The 27,427-nt window shown below is 44.8% G+C and overlaps 1 protein-coding gene across 6 annotated transcripts; it reads left to right on the forward strand.

The window, feature by feature from the left end:
* The first annotated feature begins 60 nt into the window (after positions 1–60).
* Positions 61–27,226, forward strand: EWSR1 (EWS RNA binding protein 1). Of its 6 annotated transcripts, none has more exons than XM_006110380.4 (17): positions 63–176; positions 5,262–5,298; positions 5,554–5,605; positions 7,803–7,926; positions 12,470–12,656; positions 13,742–13,909; positions 15,041–15,252; positions 16,803–16,983; positions 19,788–19,825; positions 20,346–20,378; positions 21,323–21,441; positions 22,932–23,061; positions 23,365–23,487; positions 23,597–23,756; positions 24,357–24,454; positions 25,620–25,872; positions 27,012–27,226. In XM_006110380.4, the coding sequence occupies exons 1-17, from the start codon at positions 164–166 to the stop codon at positions 27,049–27,051; spliced, it is 1,968 nt and encodes a 655-aa protein (XP_006110442.1). In that variant the 5' UTR covers positions 63–163; the 3' UTR covers positions 27,052–27,226. The 6 variants fall into 6 exon arrangements, 5 of the variants coding, with proteins under 5 accessions (XP_006110446.1, XP_075754039.1, XP_006110442.1 ...); XM_006110381.4 differs by having other exon boundaries at positions 19,791–19,825; XM_075897923.1 differs by lacking the exon at positions 63–176 and adding an exon at positions 2,952–2,976.
* The last annotated feature ends 201 nt before the right edge of the window (positions 27,227–27,427 follow it).

A 27,427-nucleotide genomic window follows, 5' to 3' on the forward strand; every position in this document is an offset into this window, starting at 1 on the left:
GCTCCTTGGCGGGGGCGGCGCCGGGCAGCGGGATGCGGCAGGGAACTGTAGTGAGCTCCCCCCGGTGCCGAGTGGTAGGAGCCGAGGTTGGAAAGGGTGCGCATGCGCACGAGCGCGCGGCAGAGCGACCAGACGTTGAGAGGACGAGGAGGAAGGCGAGAAAATGGCGTCGACGGGTGAGCGACGGGGCCGGGCCGGGCCGGGCGGCGCTGGGCGGGGGCCGGGCCCGATTCCAGCCCCAGCTCCGGGGGGAGGGCGCCCGGCGGGGGGCTGGGGCGCGGCCCGGCCGGCGCTTCTGGAAGCTTCCCGGGCCGCGTGGGGCGGCGCTGGCCATTGTGTAACGGCCGGCGGCGGGCGGGCCTGCCCGGCCGGGCCGGCAAATGGCGGAGGCGCCGGCGAAGGGCGGGACGGGCGCGTGCTCATGGCGGGCGCTGCGCCGGGGCCCCGCGTGGCTGCGGGCGCGGCGCTTCCTGCCGGGCCGCTGCACCGCCCGCGGGAATCCCGCCCGGCCCTGTCCCGGGAGCGCGCGGCCAGGCCCAGAGCGCGCTGCTGCTCGCGCCCGGCTCCAGCCGGTCCCGGGAGCTGCTGCTGGGAGTAGAATGGGGCCGGGGCCTTCTCACAGGCGCTGAGTCCGTAGCGCTGCCGGGTTTATGCATAAATGTTCTTAGGCACAGAGACAGTAGCGCACGAAAATCTTACAGCGGCCCTCGACAGTGCTTATGTACAGGGCTCTGGCTTAACATGAGAGGAATTGCCCTAGAGGGGCAGAGCAAGGAGTGATTACATCAAAATGTTAACATTCAAAGAGCTAGAAATAGTTGTCTTGAATTTTGGGGTGTATAGAAATATTTACAATCGTATTGAAGCAAAAACAGGATCTAAATAACTGTTTTTAACATAATTGCATGATTAAAGATCTTGTGCAAAGCACACATTGAAAACCGCACATCAGCAACTTTTAATCAGCATGTTATGTGGTGGTCATAGAACAAATAAGATTAAGTATTGGTAGTAAAAGTAATGATTTTGAGTGTGTCTATTGAAATGTGTATCAAAATGGAGGAACTGTAGTTTTTGTTTCTACTTGTTAGTCTTGTAATGCATTCCGTCCATCATTGTGTAATGCAAAATGCCTAGGTTTCTTAAGGAGAAATAGTTTTAGCTGCTGCTGCTGCTTAAGATTTCTGTAGTAGAGTGGGAAGGGAAGATGGATGGGGCAGTCACTCTTCCCATTAGCACTCAGTATTTGAAGTTTATTTTAAAATCTGCTTTGGGCATAGGCAGGCAATAACCTGCAGAAATTCTTTGGTAAATATTTACTGAGCCTTATTGTGGATATGGTTAGGGTGAAAAGGTAAGTAGTTTAATATTGGGTCTACAGATATATCATAGACCCCGTGATGAATACACCTGGCTACATTATGGTTTCTTTGTATAGGATAGATGGCAGAGTAACTTTTTCTGGGACCTTTACAAAGCTTGGTACAGACAAAGATGTTTTTACTATTTGGGAGTATCCATCTACATCAAACAAAGGAATTGTGTTGTGATTAAAGACCTGTTACATTATATGGCTGTTGGTTTGATAGCCTTGGTGTTGATACCAGTATTATACTGCATTTCACTTGCCAACAGCCCTCTTATGAAAAGACTCATCAGAAAAGCCTAAAGTTTTGCTCCAGTATGTCTTTGATTTGAACACCCTAATCCTTTCAGTTTATCTTTAAAAATCAGCACAGTGAAGATGTTTAAAATGGAGATTTTTAGAGCTTTAACATTAGAAAACTGAATAAAAATTCATGCTTCTAAAAAAAATTAAAACTGATTTTTATTAAATCTGATTTATTTAAATGTTTAATAAATATTTAAAATTATATTTGAAATTGACCGTTTGTCAGCCTTAATCTATTTAATATTTCAACAAAATAAAAAATGTTAAGCAGTGCAAGTTTAATCTGAATAAAAATGATATGTAAAATAATTGGATCTGCTAGTTCTAAAATTTTGAAGGATGGGGGCAGTCAATCAGATAAGTTCACTCTCTAGTCAGTTTAAATGCAAAATGTTTTAAATTTTTTTTATTAATCTAGCACAAGTTTAAGTGCTGGGTTTGTGCATTCCTGGTTTAATTTTAATTTAATTCAAATGACACTTGACCAATCCAGCAAAAAATTAGTAATCTGATAAATAGTTGTTAGATAATTGCTTACATATGTATAGATGTAATGTATCCTTGTTAGCAAAAAAAAAAAAAAAAAAAAAGCACAACATTAAGGCATTGTCTACACTAGAAAGTTTAAAGCGGGGCCGTGGCAGTACTTTAAGGTGGCAGTGTGACCACAGCTCTAAGTAAACCACCTCCACCAGGAGGAGCACTGTTCCCTGGTGTGTGTGTCTGTGTCTGTGTGTGTTCTTCACCAGCTGAGCCAGAATAGTGCAGTAAAGTGCCAGCATAGACTTAGCCTTCATGTAAAAGATGTAGTTACTTGCAAATCTACATATTTTAACATTTACCCATTGGGGAATCAAACGGTCTTTAAGAAAAGTGCAAATGCAAAATATGAATACATTTAATTATTTAAATCATATTTAATTGATGCGGCTCTGCCAGAAAACTTGTAGTACTGAGCAGTTAGATTTATTTTTTTAAATTAACCATTTAATGATTTACTTTCCTCCATGTGTACTCAGTTCTTTTATGGCTGCTTTCTGGCAGGTAATTTTTTTTTCCTCTGGAGAAAACCAATGAAGCATTTCTTTGAAGAAAATACAATTGTACACGAGTGTTGCAAAAAATTATAAGTTACAAATAGGTCAAACATCAGGCTTATCAACATTGACAATGTCACTTCAGTTTAAAGTTAAAGCCAAGCTCTTGAAGAGAGGAGCACCTCAAAAGAAAAGAAGGCATTTAAAGGAAAGTTCTTCTAACGCCACCATGAACAGTGGAAAAAAATATTTACTAAAGAAACATGTGTGAGTGAAATTGTCAAAATGATATTTAAAAATGCGCCTATTGTTCTGTTCAGTAAAGGAGCTTGTTTTTCTTCTGGAGCTGCTGCATTAGTGCTATACCATTGCATTGTTGAGTCTCATAAAACAGAAGAGAACTGAACACATAAGTCCCACAGAAATAAGAGCTTTTGAGAAGTTATAAGGAGGGATCCCGGAAATCCATTCGCCATGAGAAAATGTGAAATTTGCATTTTTAAAAAGAATCTTTAGTTTTTACATTTTATGAAAAAAATACAAATATATTTAAGTATAGTGAGCTCAGGGCTACACTTGATAAGCAAAAGTTTGGATAATTCAGAGACCAGGCAAAAAGCGCTAGCCCCAGGCATATGGCTTAGGCTGTCAATGGGATACCTGGATGGCTCTGTGTACATTTTCAGATTATCTGAATTTTTGCTTATCTGATCTGGTCCCAGTCCCAATCAGATCTTATAAACAGGGTTCCACTGTACATTATGGCTTGAGAAACTAACAAAGAGCATCTTATTTTTATCATGGAAAACTAGGATCCCTTTATATTGGGATCTCCTTTGGGATTGCACTTGGATGTGCTGAGACACCACTGAACCTGTTTTCCCTGCCAGGTTGGGCCTCCAGTATCCTGTCTTGAGTCAGATGTGCTAGTATGCTGCAACACACAGAGTCCCGGCCAAGCCCCTCAAAACTGCAGGCCTTAACTGAAGACAGCACAGTGAGATTCCTCTCTCCAGCACTGAGATACCCAGCCCCTCTGGGAGCTTAATCCTAGATAAACCCATCTGCTACGTCTAGATTGGCATGATTTTCCGGAAATGTTGTTTTTAACGGAAAAGTTTTCCATTAAAAGCATTTTCGGAAAAGAGCGTCTAGATTGGCAGGACGCTTTTCCGCAAAAGCACTTTTAGCGGAAAAGCGTCTGTGGCCAATCTAGTCGCACTTTTGTGCAAAAAAAGCCCTGATCGCCATTTTTGCGATCGGGGCTTTTTTGCGGAAAACAAATCTGAGCTGTTTACACTGACCCTTTTGCGCAAAACTTTTGTCGGAACAGGAACAGCATAGTATTTCCGCGAACAGCACTGATTTCTTACAGTAGGAAGTCCGTGCTTTTGTGGAAATTCAAGCAGCCAATGTAGACAGCTGGCAAGTTTTTCCAGAAAAGCAGCCGATTTTCCGGAAAAACTGGCCAGTCTAGACACAGCCATCTTATGCTGCATAGAGGACAGTCCAGGATAAGCTCATGAAATTTGCCCCTTTTCTCAATGTAAAGAGATATACACAGACTCCTTGTCCCTCCAAGTAAGAGTTATTCACACTGGGCTTATTAGTAAACATAACTGATTTATTAAATAAAAAAATGTAGGATTTAAGTGATCATAAGAGAGAGCAAACAAAGCAAAGTAGGTAACTAAGCAAAATAAAACAGAACACGACACGCAGACAAAGCTTAATATGCCAAGGAACTGGTTACTAAGGGTGTGAAATTCCATTTAACTGGTTAAACGTGTGGTGGGGAGAGCCAGGCTGCGCCCACTATGGACAGAGATTGCACCTTCCTGCAGTGGGTCCTGCAGGGCTGGAGCAGTCCCTTGCCCTCAACAGGCAGGAGAGCTGCTCCTGCCCCTACTGGTGAATGGCAAGGCTCAACTGTTATGCTTGACTGTTCACATCCCTACTGGTTACATGTAATATGTCACCCTCATAGTTGTTCTAATATGAAAAGCCTTCCTGAATGGGACCACTCTAGGTTTTACAAACTGCAGAAATCCTTTGTCATCTTGTTTAAACTTTGTCCTTGCTTTCAGTGGAAAAATAACAGCACCCAAGATGGATTCCAGCATCAAGTGACATGGCCACATGTCTTGGTAGAACCCACCATAGCAGCTCTTCCCGGACTTACAGGAAAAATAAGTCTCTTCACAGACCATTTTCCTGAGTATTGGGCCATGAAGTTCCTTGAATACTACTAAGTGTCCTCACTTAGCATGACTACATTAGTAACACAGATTTATACTTCAGCATTAACAAACATGCTGCTGCTTCAGTAGCTGGGTGCCACCTAAGGTGACAGATTAAAATAGGGAAATCCAAGATAGCTGAAGAGGTTTTGCTTTTAAATGAAAATGCTTAATAAGCACCTTTGAAATTGTGGTTTCCAGTTGTTTCTCCTCTTCGAAGCACCTGGAGGAAATTCTGGCAACTACACTCTTGTGTATTTAATTTTATTAGCTGTCTTTGTTAACATTCTTACTCTGAATTCTTTCCTGCAGACTATAGTACCTATAGCCAAGCCGCAGCCCAGCAGGGGTAAGTAACATTTTGTTTTCCATTTGTATTTTCAAAGGGCATGCAATAGTTCTCTCTAGTGCAGATTAGGTATATAGTATTGGATTTCTTAACTCGCCTGTGTGTGTTGCTAAATAAATTAGTCCTTTTTATGTTCTGTTACCAAGAACTAAAATAAAAAGTTTTGAACCCTGAAAGTATCTTGTGCAAAGCATGTATTATGCAATTCAGTAGTGAATATCTGCATTTTAAAATTTCATTACATTCCTTTTATAGCTACAGTGCTTATGCAGCTCAGCCAGCTCAAGGATATGCACAGACAACCCAGGTAAAATATGGGACATTTTCATAACTGCTACTGAGTCACACGTCTACCAGTAACTTAAGCCTGACTTAACCATTCATTAACTATCCAAAGGAAAAGGCTGAGCTTTATTGTGAAAGATGTTGGAAAATGTTCTGATAATGTTTTAAATTGTGTAGAAGACTTCCTTAAAGGGACATCAACTTTCAAATCTGGAACTCTTAAGAATTTCTTAGCCTAAGGATTTTCAGTCTTTTTCTCTGATGCCTCCCTCAACATGAGAGAGAAACTCCAGGGCCTAGTACGGGTATGGGGGCATTGGGCATAAGAGTAGTTTAACTTCAGTTTTGGGTGGCCAAAGGATTTGAGCCACCTGCATTGGACGTGAGATCCAGGGAGACAGCAGGCCACCCAGCCTGTTGCAGGGGGAGGGGTTTGACTCAACCAGAATTTATATCTCAAATGTGGGGGGGCTTAGCTCAAAAAGTTTGAAAACAGCTTAAGGTGCCAGGAGGGAATAGCTAGGACCTGTGTGTGCATAGGGTGGCTATGGGTACAGGGAGGGGGATAGCTGAGGTTGTGTGCAGGCTGCGGGGGGAGCTTAGGGAGTCACTGGGGCTGCGTGTTGGGAGGACTTCGCTGGTCCTGGAGCAGTTTGCCAGCCATGAAGCCTGCAGGAGCAAAAGGGGCTTGGAACTGAGAAGCAGCTTTGGCCTGGGGGACTGGCAGGAAATGAGGAAACGAGACAGTTGTTGCTGCCTGCTTCATAGCACTAAGTGCAGCTGTCCCATGCTGCCCATCTCTAGCTTCTCACCTCCAGCCGGACCAGAGCGGAAGGGGGTGGTGTGGAGCTGTCCCCCTAGATTGCCATTGTGGAGGGCAGTGCCCTCCATGTCCCTAACTCTGCCCATGGACTTAGGGTTTCTGCTCCACAGGGAACACCAGGGGTTGGGGGGCTCCAGTATTCAGCTTTCAGCCCTGGCTTCAGCCACGTGGGTTAGTTGCTGGGGATCTGGGCTTCAGCCCTGCATCGCCCAGGTTCAGCCCTGGGAGGGGTTGCTGGGAATTGGAGTTTCAGCCACATGGTCCCTTAGACACCTTGAAAGGGCTGTGTGGCCACTGACCCTTGCTTGAAAACTGCTCTAAGCCTACCATTATAACTGAGAGAATGAAGAGAAAATAATGTTTGGTGTTTAACAGTTTCCCTGTGTGTGACTCTCTCATTCATCAATGCAGGAGAGAGAAACCTGTTCAGTTAGGGAAATACAATTTGTGAAATTGCAGCAGATGTTGGATAGAATAGGGTGAGGATAGATTTTAGGTACAGGTATCAATCCAGAAACAATTGTTAATGCTTGAAATTGATTAGATTTCAGGTTGATGCCCTTCAGAAGGAAACTGCAATGTTTGGGTTTAAAAAAAAACCCTTAATGATCCAGATTGTTAAAATGATGTGTCTGTCAATATAAATTTCAAATGCATTAAATGTAATGTTTACCCAGTTAACTGATTAGTGGGATTTTACATCCCTAATTTTACCTTGAAGTTAAAGGGTAACTTTAACTGTGAGTAGTCGGAAGACTGATTATTTGGTTGGGTACAGTTATGTGTTTGATTGTTTGCAGGATCAGGAGCTTAATTTCTGATATTTTGTTCTGCCTAAAAGGCAGTGGTTCTCAAACACCATTGCATCACAGCCCCCTTCTGACAACAAACATTACTACACCGCTCCAGGAAGGGGTACTGAAGCCTGCCCGAGTTCTGCTGTGTGAGGGAGTGGGGCTGGGAGTGGTGCACAGGGTTAGAGTCCATGGTGCCTGTAATCTGAGCCTTCACTGTCTAGGGCTCAGCTAGTATTAGACTTAGGGCTTGCCCCAGCTCTGGCGACCCATTAAAACGAGGTCACAACCCACATTTTTAGAACTGCTGCTAGAGGATTTGTAAAATTCTAATAGTTACTCTATCAATAGTGACATTTAAAAACAGCACTTCTAATTTATTTGATTGGACATTTTAATCTAAAAATACAGTAGCTCAAATTAGCTTTACAAAGTCTTAACCTTAATTTAAATCTATTATTAAAACAAAGATAATTTGATATAAATTGCTCCACATTGCTGCCTTTTTACTCAGTGTCACCAAAATTACTGTGTATATGTGTCTCTGTAATAACTAAACTGATCTCAGTGCTTGAATTAAATGTGTATTATCTATGGAGCAGGCCTATGGGCAACAGAGTTACGGAACTTATGGACAGCCCACTGATGTCAGTTACACACAGGCTCAGACAACCGCATCATATGGGCAAACTGCATATGCAACTTCTTATGGGCAGCCTCCAACAGGTAGGAGCCTCAGCACTGTTGCATGACTTTGTTTTATTGGGGAAAGAGCTTTGTTAAAATCTTCTACCTAAATATGAATCTAAACCACTACAGAATGTACTTTGTTTAAAAAAAACCCACAACCCCTCATTGGATCACAGTCCATTTTGGTCAGTTTGTCATCGGATTTTACCAACTGTAAATTTCTTGATTTCAGCTATTTAAATTTGAAATTTCATGTTAGAATTTTAGGGGTCCTGACCTATAAAGGAGCAGTGTGTGTGTGTGTGTGTGTGTGTGTGTGTGTGTGTGTGTGTGTGTGTGTGTGAGATGGCGGGGGACGGTGGGGGGGGAAGTTGCAGTATTGCTATGCTTGCTTCTGAAGCATTGCCTTCAGAGCTGGGCAGCTGGAGAGCACTGGCTGCTGGCATGGCACTGCCTTCAGAGCTGAGTGCCCGGTTGTCAGCCATGGCTCTCCAGCTGTCCAGATCTGAAGGGAACACAGAAGTAAGGATGGCAATAGTGCGGAACCCCCCCCACCCCCCAAAAAATAAAAATAACCTAGCAACTTTCCTGCAACTCTCTGTTGGGTCAGGGTCCTCAATTTGATAAATGCTGTTCTCTCCGTGAAATCTTTATAATATAGGGCCCAAGCATTCAACATTTCACAGTCTGTGGCACATATTTAGGGTGTGAATTTGGTAGGACCCTACCCATTGGGAATGCATACTTGGCATCTCGTCTCTTGCTTGAAAATCCAACTGGTTAGTGACTGTTTGCCTGTTCTGATAGTGTACCCTCTACTTTTTGTCTTGTGCTTTCCACAGTAGAAGGGACCAGTACAGGTTTGACTACCCTGCTCACTCTTGCATGGGAAATGCTATTTCATTTTGTCTAAACTTGTGATGTTAACCCTTTAGGTGTTTCATTTGTTTTAGCCCTGATAACATCACATTAAACATACAGTACGATTCAAAATTTGCTAGTATTTAATGCCATTTATAAGTTAGTTGTCTGTATGATGAGTGCCATTCACAAACTCCTGAGTTCCATGGTCTATGGATAAAACTTTACAAGCAATCTAGTGACCGCTGTACCAGGATGTTCCAGGGGACTATAACCTCACTGTCTTTACTATTTCCTAAAGGGTAAACAGCATGATTAGACATGTTCCGATTGTTCTGACCACCACCGTTGCATGTTCCATGTTGTCTATGGGTTTTCAGTTCAGATATATAGCTAACATCTTCATAATGTGCTGTAAATGACTGTAACTTGTGCTTTATAAACTGGAATCTACTTCACGAAAAAACATTCATATTTAAAAAAAAAAAGATTGTGACTCAGTCGGCAGAGATTTAAAGAGTATATTCTGGTGCATTTGGTTTGAGCCAGGAGTCTGTGCTAAAATGTAGTCTTTTTTTTTACCCGAATGAAATTCTGGCTACAGTTTTGTGTGGCTCATTCTTTATGAAAAATAACACTAACATTCTAATGGAAAGGAAACTTCCTAAAGGTTCCCTACAGATATCTAGGGTATAACAGGTGGGGCTTCTATTAGTATCTGGGCATAGATTGTGGGTGATGGGAGAAGCCTTACAATGGAAAATGTGGAGAAAAAATTACACCATAACATATTTAATTGCTGAAACAAAATACAGGACTATGTAGCACTTTAAAGACTAACAAGATGGTTTATTAGATGATGAGCTTTCTTGGGCCTGACCTACTTCGTCAGATCAAATAGTGGAAGAAAATTGTCACAACCATATATACCAAAGGATACAATTAAAAAAATGAACACATATGAAAAGGACAAATCAAATTTCAGAACAGAAGGGGGATTTTGGGGGGGAGGGGGGAGAAGGTAAATGTCTTTGAGCTAATGATATTAGAGGTGATAATTGGGGAAGCTATCTGGGTAAGATAACTAGATTCTTTGTTCAAACTCAGGTGTAAAGTGTCGAATTTACCCATTACAAAGATAGCTTCCCCAATTATCACCTCTAATATTATTAGCTCACAAACATTTACCCCCCCCCCCCATCCCCCTTCTGTTCTGAAATTTGATTTGTCCTTTTCATGTGTGTTCATTTTTTTAATTGTATCCTTTGGTATATATGGTTGTGACAATTTTCTTCCACTATTTGATCTGACGAAGTGGGTCTGGCCCACGAAAGCTCATCATCTAATAAACCATCTTGTTAGTCTTTAAAGTGCTACATAGTCCTGTATTTTGTTTCAGCTACACCAGACTAACACGGCTACATTTCTATCAATATTTAATTGCGTAATTCTTCACCATTTTTGAGTGAGGAAGGGTTTCTTTTGAGAGTAATCTTATGTCTTGAAGAATAAGTACAGGATTGCTTTTATAACTAATGCAGCTTTTAGAGGTGGTTTGTTCTTGGTTCACTGTTTACATGGGGGGGGGGCAATTTTTGCAGGGAGCAACTTCATGAATTTTGATACATGGTCATGGGCCATCTTTGGGCCCTGGAAGGGGCAGGGCTGTACTACAGAGTATAAGAGTATGTCTGTGAAAGCGACACTCTGAGTGACAGACTTTGCGACACAGATTGAGCGTGTGTGGCACAGAAGCTAGCAGTGTGTGTCGTGCAGAGATGAGAGAGCATGGCAGTGTGTGTGTGTCCATGACCTAGGCACTGCCTCCTCTCCCACCCCCTGATACAGAGGAAGCAAGGGGGTGAGAAATGCGTGTAGTTGATAGAATTAACTGATAAGCCTAGACAATCAGTTAATCATGTAGTCAACTACACATTGACATCCCTAATGACAATGACATATCAAAAAGTAGACATAATTTGACTTTGATATGTTGCTTTGTCGAAATATTTTCCTTTAAGTTAGTAGAATGTACTTGTTCAGTATAGTAATTAAATGAACCAGAAAAAGGAGTAAACAGTGAACTGGCAAGGTTTGCAGCTGATACTAAATTGCTTAAGATAGTTAAGTCTAAAGCAGATTGAAGCATTACAAAAGGATCTCAGAACTGGGTGACTGGACAACAAAATGGCAGATGTAATTCAGTGTTGATAAATGCAAAGTAATGCACACTGGAAGACATCCCTATTGTATATTCAAAATCCTGGCTCATGGGAGTCTAAATCAGCTCAAGAAAGAGATCTTGGAGTCATTATGGATAATTCTCTAAAAACATCTGCTTAATGTGCACCAGCAGTCAAAAAAGTTAACAGTGCTAGAAGCCACCAGGAAGGTGATAAATAATAAAGTCTACATCATAATGCCACTGTATAAATCCTGGTACCTCCACTCTGGATGCATGCAGTTTGATTGCTCCATTTCAAAAAAAATCTGTAACTAGAATTGGAGAAGGTATGAGAACGTATTATTAGGGACCTGGAACAATTTCCATGTGAGGAGAGATTAAAAAGACTGAACTTCAACTTGGAAAAGAGACATCTGAGGGGCAATATGGGAGAAGTTTATAAAATCATGAATGGTGTGGAGGGTGTATAAGGCAGTGCTATTCACCCCTTCGCGTAACTCAAGAATCAAGGTCACTCATTGAAATTAGTAGGTAGCAAGTTTAAAGCACACACAAAGAAATACTTCTCCATGCAACTCTGTCAACCTGGAGATGTTGTCAAGACCAAAAGTGTAACTGCATTAAAGAGTTAGATGAGGTCATATAAGAGAGGTCCATCAGTGGCTATTAGCCGGAATGGTCAGGGATGGAACTATGTGCTCTGGATGTCCTAAGCCTCTGGCTGCCTCATGCTGGAACTGGATGACAGGGGATGGATCACTCGATAATTGCCCTGTTCTGTTCATTCCCTCTGAAGCACCAGGCATTGGCCACTGTTGGAAGACAGGATACTGGGCTAGATGGACCTTTGGTCTGCCCCAGTATGGCCGTTCTTATGTAAGTGCAAAATGACGTTCTTTACAGTTCAAGAATTACTAATGATTTCAATTTAATGGTAACCAGTAAAAATAGTCTTAAAAGATAGCTTTATGCCTTTTTTTTGTGTGCTGTATTAAGGTCTAATATGGGCATGGCTTAGCTAAGAGCTCCTGTAATTAATTACTTGTTTTTGTTTTGTTGGGTTTTTTTAACTTTAGAAATGACATGGTCTCTGACTCATCCCTGTTTTGGCATACTTTCTATAGGTCCTCACCTGTAGTCTGTTTTTTATTAGTTCTTGAACTTGAACTTAAATAGTTGTAAACAACTAATCTTTAGTCTGACTAAAAGGAACTCCCCTTGGTCAGTCAGCTTTTGTTATCAGTCTCGTCATCATTTCTCTAGCTGTAGTTGGACCTGGAAGACTAGACTGGAATTTCTAATATTAAAGCAAAACCACTGTTTGGGGGAAACACGTTTCCAGGCCTTCATATGCTGTGAAGAATCAGAAAAGGGGCATAAGTCAATTTTTTGTTCTCAGGTTACTTATGTTGCATGGTAAAAGTAAAATCAGTAACATTTGTAACTTCTGGGTAAGACTGGAGAAGAGTAAAAATAGTCTGAAATATGGACTTTAGAATGACTTTGTCTGACCAGGCTTTTGTTTTGTTTTAGGTTATACCACCCCGACTGCCCCCCCAGCTTATAGTCAGCCTGTCCAGGGCTACGGTACAGCGGCCTATGATACTACCACCCCCACAGTTACTACGACCCAGGCTTCTTATGCAGCACAGTCTGCTTATGGCACCCAGCCTGCCTACCCAACGTATGGGCAGCAGCCAGCAACATCTGCACCTGCAAGGTAATACACACGCTTTCGTTGTTTGTCGCCTTATCTCTTTTTGCTCTCCTGTTGATGAGGGACGGGGGGGGCTCTTGATAGGTCCAAGAACACCACCAAATGTGTTTGGGCTTACTCTCTTCCTTTGTTTTCACATTTTTAATTGCAGCTTTGCTGCTGCCTGGGGAAAGTGTGTACATGACTTCCTCCCTCTGCCATTAGACAGGGTGCCAGCAAGGTTACCAAGCAGTTGCCGAACACAGGACATTCAACTGACCTATGAAACAGTGCAGCTGATTGTAGATGCAGTGCTAATACTGTCAGATTGGAAATAGTGGGAAATTAGCTCTTGTCTTTGTTATGGGTTACTTAAAGCAATAGTGTTGCATTGCAAGTCTTTTGGGAATGGCTGTACACGTGTGACATGATACAAAATGCCTTCAGCGTGTTCGACCCCTCTTGAGACTAGGCCTCTTAGTTTCATTTTTATGGTCAGCAAATGTAAGATTTTTTTTTTTTTAACTAAAAAGAGATTTTAGAACAGTTCTCTCTAAATCAGATTGAATATTAAATAAAACAAGCTGATGTCATCAAGTTGCAAAGCTGCTCACCAGCTTTGTGGTAGCAGTTAACAGGCATAGTGGGGAAAAAAACTTAACCCCACACGTAGTGCATGCTATTACTGAATTAATTGGTGCTAGAATGTGATCTGTCTGGGGCCACAAGGAAATTGGTCTTATTCTAAACTATGTGCTTTAGATTTGAGATTGCACCTGATGTAAGGTACATACAATTTTGCCACAACTTATATTTATTTTATTGTTAAGGAGGTAGCCTATGATTTCTCTAGTAGTGGGAGAATGTATCAATTGCCAGGCAGAGTGTAAAATGCCTCGAATTTAACTAAAGAATTCTGTCTGCTGTCATAGTGATGAAACTGACACTAATTTGAAGTTAAAAAGCATGGGACTGCCTACTGGCAACTTTAGGTCATAAATTCCACAAATTTTGTCTGTACTTTGGATTATCATTGCTTGTTGCAAGGAGAATTGGGGCAGAGGGATGTTGGTACCAGATGACTTTTCATTGCTGAACTTTGCTTTTAGACCCCAGGATAGCAGCAAGCCAGCGGAGACCAGCCAACCTCAGTCGAGTACCACAGGCTACAGCCAGCCCAGCTTAGGATATGGACAAAGTAACTACAGTTATCCTCAGGTGCCTGGAAGTTACCCTATGCAGCCTGTCACTGCTCCTCCATCCTACCCTCCAACCAGGTAATTCTTCTGGAAAATCAGGGTTAGCAAAGGGTAGTTCTGGAGCATTTAACTTTGTTTGCTTGGATAAAAGCACTGTTGCCTTTTTTAAAGGGACTTTGCTACTGTATGAAGACTTTAAGCATTTGTTCTTTATATCTTTGCTTGCCATAATTGCAGATTATTGCAAATATTAGCGATAAGCAAGCTTACTTGTATCTAACCAGTCTTCTGTTCACTGCAGGGTGAAAGATTGTGGGTTGTGATTAAATACGCTCTAATCAAAGGATAGATATTCATAATCAGGCTCGCCGAATGGTGGCGAACCCTGCTCACCAGCCACGCGGTTCTGCGCTCTGCACATGGGCAGATCACTCTGCGCCAGCTCTTCCAGGGTGTAATCTGCTCGCCACGGGCGAGTAGATTACGTTGTTTGTCGAGCCCTGGTCATAATAACAAAAGGAGGCAAAATTGCATTTAACTCACTCTTTAATTAAACTTTGGGTCCTAGAGAGAGGATGTGTTTCAGGCTCCTAGGATCCCTCTTCACTGTTAACTTGTAAAAATGCTTTTGTCCAGAGGATGAATCTCGGATGAGTCGTTAACCCTGAAATGTAGGACAGACAGGTGTTGCTTTTGACAGTCTCAAAGATGTCTGAAAAGCCTACACATGCCAAGCAGAGATACTTTATCTTGTTGAAAATGAAGTGAATTAGATTGCTCTTGATTGATAAGAAATAATATTAACAAGCCATATTTGCCAGCTGGTATTTCATAGCCTTGAGTGGCTTTGAAATGCTAGACTGGCAGATATCCGTCATTCACTGCATCTGTTCATTTGCAAGGGTTCTGTGCAAGGCTCCAAGAAGGGCAGATTTCCCACTTGGAAAATAGCGATGATTTCCGTGGTATAGTTCTCTCTTCTGAGCTAAGAACTGGCTCACGCTCTTTTTGCTTTTAGCAACCTAGCTGGCTGCTTTTTCTTTTCTCTATGCCTGCAGATCTGCCTCTCTAGGATGACCTCACATTTGTGTTAATACAGATTCTGACTTGCAGTACTGTCTAGTTGGATGCCACTGCAGCCTAATGCATGTTTCCAGAGGGCTTGATTTCTCTTCCATCTAGAAACATATTTTAATTCTTGTCTTTCAGCTATTCCTCTACACAGCCAAGTAGTTACGATCAGAGCAGTTACTCTCAGCAGAGCACCTATGGGCAGCCAAGCACGTATGGGCAACAGACTAGCTACGGCCAGCAAAGCAGCTATAGCCAGCAGCCACCTACTAGTTATCCTCCCCCGACTGGATCCTACAGCCAGGCCCCAAGCCAATACAGCCAGCAGAGCAGCAGCTACGGCCAGCAGAGTGAGTTTGCCTGATGTAGCTCACCTGAAGAGGAGAGCTGTAAAGGTGGTTCTGTCTCGCCATGTTCGTCAGATAAGACACACTAGTAAATCTCTGGAGGAGGCTTTGCACTCATTTTACAGTGGCGTGGTTTCCAGCCAGCAGGCCGTGTGTCTGCCGATAGTTCTGCAGGCTTTTCTACTGGTGGGAGGGTATTTTAAGTTTGATACAAATTAAGTGCTATGCACCCTGCTTTCAGTAGTGTCGTTGTGGTAAGATCCATGCCAAACAGCTAGTGCGCGCTCACCCTGCTACAACTCTGTTCCTGAGGGCATTCTGAACCAAACAGTTACATATTCTGCACACAGCATTTTAAGCTTCTGGGATATTTTGCAAGAGTTATTGGAAATATGGAGGCTCCAGCATGGCAGTGGGGAGCACAGGCCACCAGCTGCCCAGAGGTGGGAGATCACTGTGCAGCTCTTCTCTCCTCTCCCCCTCACCCCTCTTCCTGGCAAGACATGGACTCAGAGGTGTGGCTGCACTCAGCTCTGACACAGCGCAAAGACTCTGGGCCTGCCCCTCCCTACCAGCTGTGGGGAGACAGGCTGAGCAAGATGGGATCCAGGTGTGAGCTGAGTGTTCTGCATGGGGCAGTTTGGGTGCAGTGCTGATGGCACTCTGGGGTGAAGGTGACTGGAGCTCAGCAGGGATGGTCTGTTTGGGAGGGGTTTAGAACTCAGCAAGGGGTCTGGGTGTGGGGAGCTCAGTTGGAGGGACTCGGGGCGGGGATTCAGGTGCAGCTGGTTGGGGGTCCGTGGGCTGGAGATGCAGATGTGGGGAGCTCATAGGTATAGTCCAGGTGCAGGGGGAGTGAAGCTCGTGGGGGAGGGGTTTTTGATTGTAGGGGGCTGAAGCTCCGTAGGAGAGTCTGGCTGGGTGTGAGGAAGTCTGGATGCACTGGGGGCTTAGACGGATGGGAGAGCAGCAGAGATCCCTCTGCCTGTAGTTGAGGAGCAGTGGGTGCAGAAAGTGTGGGGTGTGGGGGGAGTAGTTTGCAGAACTTCCTGCAGCTAAGAAATATGGCTGTGGGCCACCCATCCCCAGAAGCCATGTGGGAGAAGTAGCAGTTCCATCCTCCCCTGCCTAGCTGGGACTAGCAGCTGAGCACAGCACAGGGTAGGAGCCACCAGCTGGGTCTTTCCTCAGTCCCACCTCTTGCCCCGCAGTGATTCACCTTTCTGTGGGGTGCCCTGGGCACCTGAAACAGGCTTCTGTGGAGAGTTGCATGGCTGCTCTTATGGCTTCCCTTTGCCTCCCTGTCCAGTCATTTTTCTGCATAAGAGCAGTTGGGATTGGTCCTGCCTAGAGCAGGGGGCTGGACTTGATGACCTCCTGAGGTCTCTTCCAGCTCTGTGGTTCTATGAAATCTGCCAGGAGCGTACGTTTTGTGCACGTGCAGCGATGCAGCATTCTCCCAAGAGTAAAGCTTGTGGTACTGAAGGCAGGTGCAGAGGAGTAATTGGAACAGGCACCTCAGACTTAATATTTACACTCTTGCCTCTCCTCAGGTTCATTTCGCCAGGACCATCCCAGTAACATGGGTGGATATGGACAGGAATCCGGAGGCTTTTCTGGCCCAGGAGAAAGCCGGAGCATGAGTGGCCCTGATAGCCGGGGAAGGGGAAGAGGAGGATTTGAACGCGGAGGCATGAGCAGAGGTGGGCGGGGAGGAGGACGCGGTGGAATGGGGTAAGAGCAAATCTTTTCTCCTTTTACCTTAATCTGTTTTACCCATAGGATTTGAAATGGAAGGAGGGGCTGAAAGATGACATTTCAAAGCACACTTCCATGGCGCATATTTATTAATAGCAAGGTTGTTTCTAGTCCATGGAAATATCCTCCTAGGGGAAGTAGGGGCAGGACCTATTTTTTTTCCTGCATTTTGTTGGGCTTGGGGGAATTAAGGGTTTTGTGAAATGCAGAACTTTCAGCTCCCTTCATGGTTATTCAGAGGAGAAACCCTCTGTGGGATTTACCAGTAACATTGGATAGAACACACACAAACCTTCCGGAAGACCCAGGGGTCACTTTCTTTGCCTCACTGTTGGGTCTTCGCATTCAGGTATGTACATGGCAAAAGCCTGTCGTCTGCTTTTATACAGTGTTTCCCCTCAGCCTCTGTTTGCGTCAAAGTAGCACTTGGAGCTACTGTCTTAAGTCGATGTATGGGTTAGTTGAGTGTTGAAGCCACAGCTCTAGGTGGCTTGGTTGGAGTGTGAAGAAAAGCCCCAAGAACGCCCAAAGATCTGACTTGACTTCCAGGACTGCTCCCCATTGGAGCTTTCAGGTGGTCTAAATCAGTTTGGCCATTTTAACTGATGGCATAATCTGGTTTAGTAAACCTATTTGTTCAGATCAGTCGTTTCTAGTGCCCTGTCTCTGGTGTCTGTTGTAATAAAGGTGAGGATGGTGGACTAGCTATCACGGCTAACATAAGGAAGGGTTAGCTTTGTGTGTGTTCCATCCCTATGAAACTGAGTTTAAAGCTATGCAGAATGTTTCATTCATACAGATTAAAAATACCCAGACTGGAGCAGGACAATCTCAGTCAAATGTTACCCCATATAATTTGTATGATTGGGTGAGTGAACCAGCAGCCTTCCGTAAACGTGCAGCATTTATTAATGCCCTATTTTAGAACCCCATTGCACCTAGAAATTGAAGAAGTTATTCTCTCATTCTGCATAGCTCAGCTAAAATGAATCCAAATGGCTTGAAATCTTTATTGGAGAAATACTACTACCTAGAACTTTAAAATATAAAAGCAACACATTTTCACACGGAAAAATGTTACTGATTTCATAAACTGGCTTGAGTGGAACAGGGTTCCAGTGTTCTGTATAAAGATTTCACCCATGATGTATTTATTTCTAATGTTTTTAAAGTAGATGTAGACACTTGAAATTACTATCATCACGTCTTAAAACTTCTAGCCATTTTGGTGCTGTTTGCTGCAAAAGATTCACAATTTTTTTTTCTCCAATTTCATACTTGTAATCAAAGAATAAATTACTTCTGTAGTGATCCAGCTGACTAGTCTATAAAAGAGGCCGCCTGCTTTTTGGATGTAGTTTTTCTGTTGTCCATAGAAAAGGTGGCCTTCCCATGAAGCAATAGGTTGAACACCAAGGGGGCAGGGTAGGGGAACTCGGCCCTTTTATCATGGTGTGGTGATGGATTTCAGTGTCTTCGGCAGGTAAGGAGCTCAATGTTATTAACATGCCCTTTTTCATTGACTCAATTATTTTATATTTTCATTGGCTGTTAAACATGGAAACTTTTTAACATGCTTTGTCGCATTTATATGCTACAGGTTACAAAGTGAGAGCCTTGTATACACTTCAATACTTAAAAAGTACCCGTACTCAGTACTCAGCCGGCAGCATAATGAAAAGTGGGACTAGACACGGTGTCCATATGGAGAGGAAAAATATACATAGAATATTTTTAACCAAATGTATTCATTGTATAAATGGAATCCTTCTGTAACTTTGGTAACTGCATACTGGTATAATACTTTAGAATTGTGTAACATTAAAAAGTGTAAACGTATGTGTTGAAAACGAGAGACATTACATATATGGTGTGTACTTTTAAGAAAAAAAGGAAGCAAAGCTGCATGCAACAGCTTGGAATTGTGTATTTAAAACTTTTTTAGCTATTAAAGGTGCAATACTTGCTAGTGAATAGATGGCTCTCTCCCTCCTCTCTCCCACCATCCAAACAACGTTCCCCCACTGCATAAAACCCTTTTCAGGTGGCATTTTCCTAATTAACCCAGCACTTGAAAGCAATTGAGAACTAAACAGCCTAGTCTTGCTTTTGTAATAGCGAAAGGCTGTGATTTTTGCATTGGCACACGTCGAACTCTTAATTTCTGGTTTGTGTCCACAAAGCTGCACCCCCAGGCCTTTGAGCCCTGATTCTGTAAGCTCTCCTTTCACAGAGACTGTTAAATCCAGTAGTGACCTAAATGTATGGCTTTATACTAAGGTTTTAGTGGAAATGTCATCTGAATTGTGTTCTAGGTATTGCATATGGTTGTCTCCTGCCTCTTTGTAACTGTTAATGTTAAGGGTCCAGGAACTCGGTTGCTCTCCTGCTGCAAGAGGCTGAGGGTGCACCTTTATGTACACACACAGGGGAGGGAGTTGACCTGTAGGTGACTTATCTTTTTTTTTTTTAATCAAACACAATTTGAAACTCTCTAACTGTTTTTGCCAAGTATTGTACTGTTAATACCAAGAGAAGTAATGAAAGGGTACCGCAGCAAAAGTGGTGTGTAAGACCAGACAAGCAAGGTTGTGCGTAAAGGAAGCTTGAGCAAGCTGCCCTGAAGAAAGGCATAGTGCCGAGATGAGATGAGACAGACAGACAGATGCATTGTTTGGAGATGTTTAGCCAGTGCCATTCTTCCCAGGGAGCCCCAGAGGCTCCGAGCGGTACTGGCTTTTTAAAGGGAAAGGCCTTCATTTCTTCGTTTATCCCCCCAGCAGCGCTGGAGAGCGAGGTGGCTTCAATAAGCCTGGTGGTAAGTTTTTGAGCATTACAATGGATAGTGTTAAAAAAATCAAGTCCGTTTTTAGAAAAAATATAATTTGTATTAGTTTCATAAGTGGTTAAAAATGAGATACAAGAAGCCGTAACGGGTACTGCCGGCAATGCCTAGGGGTATACGGTTAACCTATGGTTACAAAACAAAGGGTAACTTGGAGTATTGAGAAGCTACTTTTGTAATTTGGGGAGAATAAATTTAATTTTGTTTGGATTTAATAAATAAAAAAGTAACTTTTCTGATAAATATACACTGATTGGCCCAATACAGCTAAACAAGTGTTATAACGGTTTAAAAGGCTGCTAAAAGTAGCAAACTGATTTTTTAAAAACATGTAAAAAGGGTGCATTGCTGACATGCGTGCAATGAAGGTCAATCTGAGTTAACCAACACCATCATATGGTGGTTATAAGTAGATAGATTTGTGTGTGTCGAGGGTTCAGCCTGCAAGACGTGCACTAACAACATGTTCTGTGATTTCCCCCCTGGCTGGCAGGACCCATGGAAGAAGGACCAGATCTTGATTTAGGTAATTTTGAACACTTTTCAGAATATCACCTGGGCACGCTGAAAAGGACTCCTCACTGGTTCTTCCTGCATGCATGAAGGCAGATATTCACATGCGGCTTTCTTTCTTCCCTGCCTGTTTAAAGGGCTCAGGGGCATTCACCTGCTGTATTCAGTGTCCGATTCACTCTTCTGCTTTCTTGATTAATCAGCTAGTTGGGCTGGCTGATTTAAATGGAGCAAACATTCACTTAGACGCTTATCCATCTCTTCAGGAAAGGGGAGGGTATTTATGCAGCATGTCCATGGCTCTTCAGCTAGAACAGACATCTAGCTACCAGCGGTATTGGAATAACTTACCCGACAGGCGCTTTTCTCTTTCCTTTCTCCCCTCTGCCGAGAGCTTGTGAGCGGTGGGTTTTTCCTTTTTTAGCCCTGTACAGTTGTGAATTTTGCATATCTCTAGTGGTTTCCCAGGATCAGCTTGTTGTGACTGATAACAAAAGGCAATATAATTGCACTAAAGACATTAAATGTTATGTGCACCTGCAATTGAATACCTGCTGTTACCCAGATGTTGGTGTCAAATGATTCCCCAAAAAGACTTCCACCCGGTGTTGGCTGTTTTCTTGTGGCACCTGAATGGTATACACTAGGCATGGCAAGAGGCTGACCAACATTCCCTTGTGTTAGGAAATAAATCAGCTGATTATTTACAGCCGATGAGCTTTTTGCTGAGTGGGCAGGATGGCTCTTCCTTACATATAAAGATGATGCCACTGAATCCTGCATTGTGACTAGATTTTCATCTGGCATGTCCATAAGTATGTAATTGTTTACCCTATGAGGTAGCAATCCATTTAGGAGATTGCCACTAAGGTTGAGCAGACCAAACTGAATCCTGTTCTTCATGATCTCTTGTGATCACTTGGTATAATGACACTTTTGTGAATTTGATCTCCTTAGGCCCGCCTGTAGACCCAGATGATGACTCAGACAACAGTTCAGTTTATGTACAGGGGCTGAGTGACAATGTGACCCCAGAGGAGCTGGCAGACTTCTTCAAACAATGTGGTGTTATCAAGGTGGGTGACAATGTGGGTATGCATGGGAAATACAATGGAGGTAGAGCTGCTATAAGGTGAGGGCATAACTGGTTGGTTCCCAGAGAGTAATCAGTTGTTCATGGTCAAGCTGGGAGGACCTGTCAGGTGGGGCCCTCCCGGAATCAGGTCTGGGTTTGGCTCTGCGGTGTCTTCGCCAGTGATGTGGAACGGCGTAGATAGTACACTTGTCAAGTTTGCAGGCAGTACCGAGCACGGAGGGTTTGGAAGACAGGAGAAATGGTCTGACATTTAATAATGGCAAAACAAAGTACTCCACTTTACTCACACAGTGGGAAATGACTACCCAGGAACGAGTATTAAGGGAAGGGATCTGAGGGTCACAGTAGCCCATAAGCGACATGAATCGACAGTGTAATGTTGCCCACCAAAAAGTGAACATCGTTCTGGGATGTACAGATTGCACCTCTCTCTAACCCTAACCCTCCCTCAGGACCTGACCGGTGCCGAGCCAGAGAATTTGCCAACCCCAGGAGCTCAGTATTGCCTGGCAGCATTACCAACACTTCCACCGCTTACTCGGCTCTTTACAATTTGTTGGGCTCTTAGAAGACTTGGGCTTAAATTAGAGCTAAATAGCAGCACAGAACACTGAAAGCCGGGATTGGTGGCTGGAAACTAAACTAGATGGGGCCACGGGAAACTTGGTCTCATCCATGATAAGTGGACATCCGGCTAATTACAGTCATGCCGGACCATGGATGTTGCTGGACTAGAGAGGTTCCACCTCTATTAGCAGTAGTGTTTAGTTGGCGGAGAGAAGACCAAAGGATTCTCTTTGATCTCTGAGGCTAGGACAAGAAGCAGTGGGCTTAAATGGCAACAAGGGAGGGTTGGGTTGGACGTTAGGAAACGCCTCCTGCTGGTGGCTAAACGCTGGAATACATTGCCTGGGGAGGGGGAGGGCTCTCCAATTGGAATTAAGAACAGATTAGACACATGCCCCTGAGGGATGGGTTGGGTAATACGGAGTCCTGCCAGGAGTTCAGATGACTCCTCGAGGTCCCTGCCAAAGCTCTCATTCTACACAAGGCTGCGGAAGTGTGGGGCAATAGCTGTCTCCCCAGCTAGTAGCGTAGGATGGAAGTAGAGCGCCGATCCTCAGCCGTGTCCAGTCTGAGACATCCCTGCTCAGGGTTCATGTTCTAGTGGTGTGGTCCCAACCTGGCTGGCTGAGAACCCCTGAAATAACCTCCCCCATAACATCTATATTTACAGTAGCTGTGCCCCCTAGGTGGAATGCGAGGATTTAGGCACATCCTTTGACAGGGCTTGGGGGTCTGTGGGATTGAACGGTTGTACCTGTCATTGAAATGAAAGCTGTGACCTCTGACTCAGGAATTGGGGATGATTTTAAGAGGAGTGGAGAAGGCTGTGTTGGGAATCTTTCTTTACAGTTCGTTTGGATTAGCACACTGCAGTTTGAAGTGTGATTTTTGTTCTCCTGCTAGATGAACAAGAGGACTGGGCAGCCTATGATAAACTTCTATCTTGACAAAGAAACTGGAAAGCCAAAAGGAGATGCCACCGTGTTCTTTGATGACCCATCTACTGCCAAAGCAGCTATAGAGTGGTTTGATGGTAAGTGACCATCTGATTAGCATAGTTGTGGCTGGGATTTATTTCATAGCTAAATATTTGGCTAATTCAAAGGCTGAAGAAGTGGGTGTCTGTCCTCCACACAGCAGGTGATAGACACACACATGGTAAAGCAGATCTGACCTGGGAATCTTTCTGGTTTTAGTCAAACCGGACCAGAGAAGTCAACTCCCCAGTGCGCTAACTTCCAGCTAGTGTGGGCAGCTCTGCTCAGTGGCAGGCTCCCTGTCCTGTAGGCCCCCTCCGTGAGATGTAAGCAAGCCGCCCCATCTGTGTTTTTTCTAGGAAAAGATTTCCAGGGGAGCAAACTCAAAGTTTCTCTCACTCGGAAGAAGGCGCCAATGAACAGCATGAGGGGCGGGATGCCCCCGCGTGAATCCCGTGGGCTGCCTCCCCCACTGCGTGGAGGTAATGTTGGCCGCTGCCTGTTGAACGCGTTGTGCAGAGCACCAAGCGACAGCCCCTCTTGTGGAGGTGACAGTGCCTGCACTGGGATTAACCAGCTTCTTCCTTTCAGGCCCGGGAGGTCCTGGCGGTTCTGGCGGTCCCATGGGCCGCATGGGCGGCAGAGGTGGAGATAGGGGAGGCTTCCCCCCCAGAGGACCGCGGGGTTCTAGAGGAAACCCTTCTGGAGGGAATGTCCAGCACCGTGCTGGAGACTGGCAGTGCCCCAACCCGTGAGTGTTCGCATTGACCTCGGTGCTGCTCTGGTTGCCTCTGTGCCCCCTGCAGGCCGACGCTGTCCTCCTTGCACAGCTGCATCCTGCGAATACTCGCGCCACCGAGGCGCTGGGGACTTGTCGGTTAGGAAATGTCGACTAAGCTGTTGAGTGGACTGTAGCCGAGAGCTTGGACTAAGCACTGATGCATTAGCAATTGCACTTGGTCCTTGCCAGTTTAACACCTCTTCCACGTCAGCAATAGCAGTGCCATGATGCTACTGCTGGACAGATGCACAAACCAGCCCCTGCCCCAAAGAGGAGCAGGCTGGAGCAGCCGCATCATTTGGAGTCATGATACATTGCCTTGCCTATGTGCTGGCAAGGCAGAGCGTGCTGCCCAGTAGTGTGGGGCAAATATAACTAGTCTTCCCTCAACCCCTGAAGTGGAGAAATATGGGCTGGTTGACTTGGTATCAGAATTGAGACTAAACCCTGACACTTGTCTCCCATTCTGTACTAGGACCAGCCTGCCCCCAGGCAGCCATTCACAGTAGAGCTCTTGAGTCTTGTCGCAGTCGGCTCTAACACTTTGTCTTCCCTTGTCGTTTGGTCTAGGGGGTGTGGAAACCAGAACTTTGCCTGGAGAACAGAGTGCAATCAGTGCAAGGCTCCCAAACCAGAAGGCTTTCTGCCACCCCCCTTCCCACCTCCGGGTATGTCCGTGGGAAGGCTTTGGAAGCAGAGCTCAGGTTTTGCACAGCGCATGGGAATGTGTGGTTGACTGTCCTTGCTGTGTTCTCAGGGAGGGACTGACTGCGAGGAGGGAGATGCCTGGGTAAAGACCCTCTTGGAGGCAGCAGTTTGTGGGACTGCTCTGCCTGAGGCGACTTGCCCATATTTCTGTGACTCTTCTTTCCTCGTGTGTATGGGCAGCAATCCAGTCTCCTCGGGGCAGGTCTGCACGCTTGCATTGCTCGGCGGCGGGCGTAGGGGTGGTGTTGGGCGCACTGAGCATGCGAAGCGCAGTGCGCACTGACACTCGCCTGCTGACATAGCTTCTCCTTCTCCAAGAGGTGGAGTAATCATGCTACTGAGCCAATGCTTTTTATCTGCATAGCCAGCTACTGTAGCCCCACCCTACAATAGTGTCACTTGGGGACCCCTCAATCAGCCATCTGCCTCAGCTTCCCCAGTAGATTTCAGGCTGCATCTACACTATAGCAGGAAATCGGCTTAAGCTCTGCAACTCCAGCCACGTTACTCATGTAGCTGGAGTCGACTGGGGGGGGAGGGGGGCTACAGTGCAGTTCTCCCATTGACATCCCTTACTTTCCTCATCCAGGGTAGGGTAACACAGGTTGATGGGAGAGAGATCTGTGGTGGATTTTCTGGGCCTTAACTAGACCCGCTAAATCAGCCGCCAGTGGATTGATCTCAGTGTCGATCCGGGCTGTACTGTAGATGTAGCTTCAGAGTTCCCCACAATTTTCAGTGGAACTTCTCTGGAGATCTGTAATTCGTGCAGTGTGGCTGTCTTTAGCCCAGAAGTGGCCTGATGCTGCTTCCTGAGCATCTGTGCTTTGTTCCTTCAGCCTTGGCAGAATTGCCAGTATGCGTGTTTTTGAAACAGGCCAGCAGTATTGGACAGAGTGCCTAGTAGGTTTCCTGCCCTGTGCTTGGGCTGACTGCCCTCTGGATGGTTCTGCTGCCCAGCCGTGAGCTGCTCTCTGCCTCAGAGTTGCGTGCACACATCTTTTACTGCTAGGGGACGTTTGTGATGGTTTAATGTGAAAGGACCTGGAAGTCTGTATAGAGCAGGCAAGTTTTCACCTTCGAGCCTAGGTTGCAAATGTTCATGGTGATGTTTTTCTTTACCAGGCGGAGAACGCGGCAGAGGTGGCCCTGGGGGTATGAGAGGAGGAAGGGGAGGCCTCATGGATCGTGGTGGCCCTGGTGGAATGTTCAGAGGAGGACGTGGTGGAGACAGAGGTGGATTTAGAGGAGGCCGGGGTATGGATCGAGGTGGATTTGGAGGAGGACGACGAGGAGGACCTGGGGGCCCACCAGGACCTCTTATGGAGCAAATGGGAGGCAGAGGTGGCAGGCGTGGAGGACCAGGAAAAATGGACAAGTATGTAGGAGAGCAAATGAAGGAACCTGGCAACAAGATAGGACAGAGGTCCCCAAACTGTGGGGTCTGCCCCCGGGGAGACAGGGAGGAATGTTTGGGGGAATGCTGCTGGGGCCCAGACCAGAGTGCTACCCAGCTGTGCACAGGGCCTGGCTGCCAGCCTCGGCTCTGCTCCCATCCGCACCTATGTCCCCAGCCTCAGCTGCCTGATCTTTGTCTGCAGCGTTTTTTAGGTTGGACATTGGGAAAAACTTCCTACCTGTCTGGGTGGTTAAGCGCTGGAATACATTGCCTGGGGAGGCTGTGGAATCTCCATCTCTGCAAATACTGAAGAGCAGATGGACACACACCTGTCTGGGGTGGTCTAGCTGGTGGCTGGGCCTGCCGTGAGGGCAGGGGACTGGACTTGATGACCTCTCGAGGTCCCTTCCAGTTCTAGTGTTCCTGGATTCTGCCCCTCCAGCCCCAGCTTGGGGGAGAGGTAAAAAATTTGGGGATCACTGGGCTATGATGATTTAACTTCCGATAGATTTTTGGGGTGGAGGCAGGGAATGAAATAAGATCTGCTGTGATCAAAGGCAAGTGGAGGAAGAAAGCTTAGAAAATCAGTAACTCTTGATCAGAAAGCTGATGCGGACAGGAACAAACAATGAATTAAAAAATGGTGACACTGTCCTCTTGGGCTAGGAGTGTGCATAAAATCATAGACGTCTCGGGCTGGAAGGGACCTCGAGCGTATCTAGTCCAACCCCCTGCGCTGATGCAAGACCAAATAAACTTAGACATCCCCGACAGGTGTCCTAATCTGTTCTTAAAAACCTCCAGTGGTGGGGATTGGAAGTCTGAGTTTGGGAGTGCTTGAGTTAGTGTTCCCCGATCCCTACCCTAAATCTTTCCATGCTGAGATAAACCTCCTTACCCTGCCTTCAGCAGAAATGGAGAACAAGTGACCACAGACTTTATAACATCCCTTTACCAGACCTGAAAAATGTCCCCTCAGCCTTTTTCCCCCAAAGACTGAACTGTCCCTCATCACGTGTTCTAAACCTTTTATTATTTTCCTCTTCAGTCTAACAGCACAGCAAGGTTGTGGGAGTGTCCCGTGAGCTATAATCAAACAAGCTTTTTCCTTTGTGTAGGGGTGAACATCGTCAGGAGCGGAGAGACCGGCCCTACTAGAGGCAGAAACCTTCAAAGCTGCATTTACTACCAGATTTATTTTTTAAACCAGAAAATGTTTTAAATTTATAATTCCATATTTATAATGTTGGCCACAACATTATGATTACTCCTTGTCTGTACTTTAGTATTTTTCACCATTTGTGGAGAAACATTAAAACCGAGTTAAATGGTAGTGTGCGAGTTATTTTTTTCCTTTTAAACAAAATGGTTGTTTAACTAAAACTAAACCAATGAGAAACCATTGTTGTGAGCATGCTCAGTATCATTGTTTGCAAACCCAGGAGGAGGAGAACTAATTGTAACACTGTTAATGGTTGTGATGTTTTTTTAAAATAAAATTCCAAATGTTTATAAACTTAACACTTCTCAGCTT

This window comes from Pelodiscus sinensis, chromosome 15 (genome assembly GCF_049634645.1).
Source record: "Pelodiscus sinensis isolate JC-2024 chromosome 15, ASM4963464v1, whole genome shotgun sequence".
NCBI lineage: Eukaryota > Metazoa > Chordata > Testudines > Trionychidae > Pelodiscus > Pelodiscus sinensis.